Source organism: Trypanosoma equiperdum (genome assembly GCF_001457755.1).
Source record: "Trypanosoma equiperdum strain OVI genome assembly, contig: ctg_48, whole genome shotgun sequence".
Lineage (NCBI taxonomy): Eukaryota > Euglenozoa > Kinetoplastea > Trypanosomatida > Trypanosomatidae > Trypanosoma > Trypanosoma equiperdum.
The window spans coordinates 27,888-30,877 of record NW_027124409.1 but is presented as its reverse complement, the minus strand read 5'-3'; the positions used below and the strand labels follow the sequence as shown (position 1 = coordinate 30,877).

At 49.0% G+C, this 2,990-nt stretch overlaps 2 protein-coding genes across 2 annotated transcripts in view; both read left to right on the top strand.

Annotated features, from left to right (window-relative positions):
* Positions 1-345: 345 nt before the first annotated feature.
* TEOVI_000204700 (60S ribosomal protein L11, putative) lies at positions 346-930 on the top strand (the record flags this gene model as incomplete). The annotated part of the gene is made up of 1 exon (XM_067225178.1): positions 346-930. One exon carries the CDS (start codon positions 346-348, stop codon positions 928-930), a length of 585 nt encoding a protein of 194 aa, XP_067081279.1.
* Positions 931-1,265: 335 nt separating this feature from the next.
* Positions 1,266-2,990, top strand: part of TEOVI_000204600 (uncharacterized protein) — a gene marked incomplete at both ends in the record, with an annotated part of 1,785 nt that continues 60 nt past the window's right edge. Inside the window, one exon of the mRNA XM_067225177.1 lies at positions 1,266-2,990. Within this exon, the coding sequence (XP_067081278.1) occupies positions 1,266-2,990 (1,725 nt within the window).

Genomic DNA, 2,990 nt, shown 5'->3' with positions numbered 1-2,990 from the left:
GCCATGCAACGTTATGTGAGAAAGCGGTGCGATGTTGTGGATACTACGTTTTGTCAAATTTCTAATAATCGCAACGTTTTGGCATGTATCCACAGGATATAGTTGTGGATACATGTGTTATTTTCTATTGTTGCTCTTAATTGGTATGTTTCACGTGATTGCTGTCGGAAGACCCTTCTGCTTTATAGTTGAATTGGTTGTTTCTTTCCTCCCTCCTCCCCTCCCCCCCATACACATACAACCGCACCCTTATTTATTTATTGGTTTGAACTTTACCGTAATGCACTCCCTCCACTGTCCTGCGCATGTAGTGGCTGTAGAAAGGGATAGCCTCCGTTCTTGACAATGGCTGAGGCAAAGGTGAGCGCTGAGAAGAAGGCGGCAAACCCGATGCGGGAGATTGTCGTAAAGAAGCTCTGCATTAACATTTGCGTGGGTGAATCTGGTGATCGTCTCACCCGTGCATCGAAGGTGCTCGAGCAACTCTGCGAACAGACTCCCGTTCTGTCCCGCGCGCGATTAACGGTCCGTACATTTGGTATCCGGCGTAACGAAAAGATTGCCGTGCACTGCACTGTGCGTGGCAAGAAGGCTGAGGAACTACTGGAAAAGGGTCTGAAGGTTAAGGAATTTGAGCTAAAGAGCTACAACTTCTCTGACACAGGTTCCTTTGGCTTCGGTATCTCAGAGCATATTGATCTTGGTATCAAATATGATCCGTCTACCGGTATCTATGGTATGGACTTCTACGTCGTTCTCGGCCGCCGCGGTGAGCGCGTGGCGCACCGGAAGCGCAGGGTTAGCCGTGTGGGCTTCAACCACCGTGTCCGTAAGGAGGAGGCCATGAAGTGGTTCGAGAAGGTACATGACGGTATTATCTTCCAAGCCAAGAAAAAGAAGAAGTCGATGGTTCGCCGTCGCCGCCGTTAAGACCTTTAAGGGCTGCCTCCACCTATTGGAGGGGCCTTTTCCCTGAGTCATACTGTGCCCTTTATCATTTCTATTTTCTTTTGTAACATTTTTTTTTCAGTTGCACGCCCCCCTTGACAGCTTCTCCGTTGGCTGTTGGTTACGGCCCTGTGCCTTTGTTTTTATTCCCCTTTACATCCCCAAATACCACCTTTTCAGTTACTTTCACCTCCTTTCCGTTCTTTTGCTTGTTATCTTTTATTTTATTTTTTGGTTGATGAAGTAGCGTGTATGTACTACGTAGCGGATCATTAGCATCCGTGCAATAGGAGGTGAAAGGAATATTGGAAAAAGGTATGCCCTTTGATAATGTGACTGCTTCGGAAGTTCAGCGGATGCGTGAGGGGCTCGGTGACGCGAATGTGAATGAGACCAGGGTCATCAACTATGCGATTGCAATATCGGCGAGTGCCATGCAACGTTATGTGAGAAAGCGGTGCGAAGTAGTTGGTTTTTCATCTGCAGAAGGTGCCGCTTCCATGTACGGCGCAACAACTCATGATGGGGATGCAATAAATATTAACACAGAAGAGATCTTCCCGAGACCCTCACTGTTCCTTCACCCACTTCCGGATAAATTATCTGAATACCCTACTGGACCTCCGCAATTTCTTCTTGATTCGGAACCGCTTGGGCAGGCACAGTTGAGGAAAGTGAAGGAAACCCCCGGTCCATCTGGTTGCACGGAGCAGCCACAACCGCAATGTTTCCAGAATACGTTTTTGATCAACGGTGGAGCACCGGATGTCATGACTGTATTGCAGTCCGAGTGCGGTTTATCGATATTCTCTCCGAACCCGAAAGTAAGGAACCACCGCCGTTCGTATATTATGAGCCCGGATGCCACTTCGTGTGTTATTGTGGCGTGCCGAGTTGGGCTCAACCCCGCATTTAGGTGCAAGGTAATGTCAGCCATGCAACATACTGCACCAGATGAGGTGGGGAGTATCACACGGTGTTGCGAAACTTTTACTGCGGCAATGTGCCACTTTGATAAAAGCAGAGGAATGGAGGTTCAACTTTATAACGCACTCTGGGAGGTGGCACTACCCGCATGGTTTTACGCCGCCGCGAGTGATGAGAGTGATGAAGTGTTGGACGCAGCAGAGCGGACCATTTCGTCATTGTATCGTTTTGGTGGTTTACAAAACGTGGATTCAGACGAAAATGCGGTTCCTCCATTGTTTCTGGTTGAGTGGTTTGTAGTCGGTGGTGTCTACGGGTCAGACGATTCGACATCTATCCTCTACACACTCTTCAGCGCGTTTTTTGGCTCAGAGGAGGCGGGGAATTGTTTCTTAATGCCGTCATTCTGTTTGTGGGATGTACTGGCTAATTCCTCCCACAGCACCGGAAGGAAACTGATGACAAAACCGATACAAGTAGCGCATCGACTTCGTGAGGATGGTTTATGTTTCTGGAGTTTCAACACAGTACCGCGTCCCTGGCATTTGGGAAAAGAGGGCGTGTTATATTTCTGTACAATCAGCTGGGGGCTGTTAATAGATGTGGGTGGAGGCGGTTGTTGGCCTGTCGCGGTAAAGCCACAAACACGCGACTATCCTCTGGCCGCACTCCGCCACAGTTTGATTTCAGCTTCATATCGTTGGACATGTCCACTACGAAGCGAAGGTTTACTGACGGTGTCCAGCGGCCCACTCACGGATCGAGTTGCGGCATACCTCTCTGTGAAGGCTGCAACTGACGAGGGTTGTTGTAAAGCCATTTCGCTTTTGGAATATGTTGCCTTATTTATGCGGCGCAGGTTTGAGGATGGCAGCGATGGTGGTGTTGTACAGGGGCGGTGCCACTGCCCAATATTGGTACGGCGCTGCAGGTGGGAAAAACTAAATCCAAGTGTTACTATCCGGTTACTTTCTGATGACAACCTGCTCCAGTTTTCCACAACGCCACACTGCGAACCCCCCGACTTCTCCGCTATCATGCGAGTTTCTTTCGATTTCAGAGCCAAGTTCGGGCCGGAGGACGTATTTTCCAGCGATGTATCTGGAATACTTATG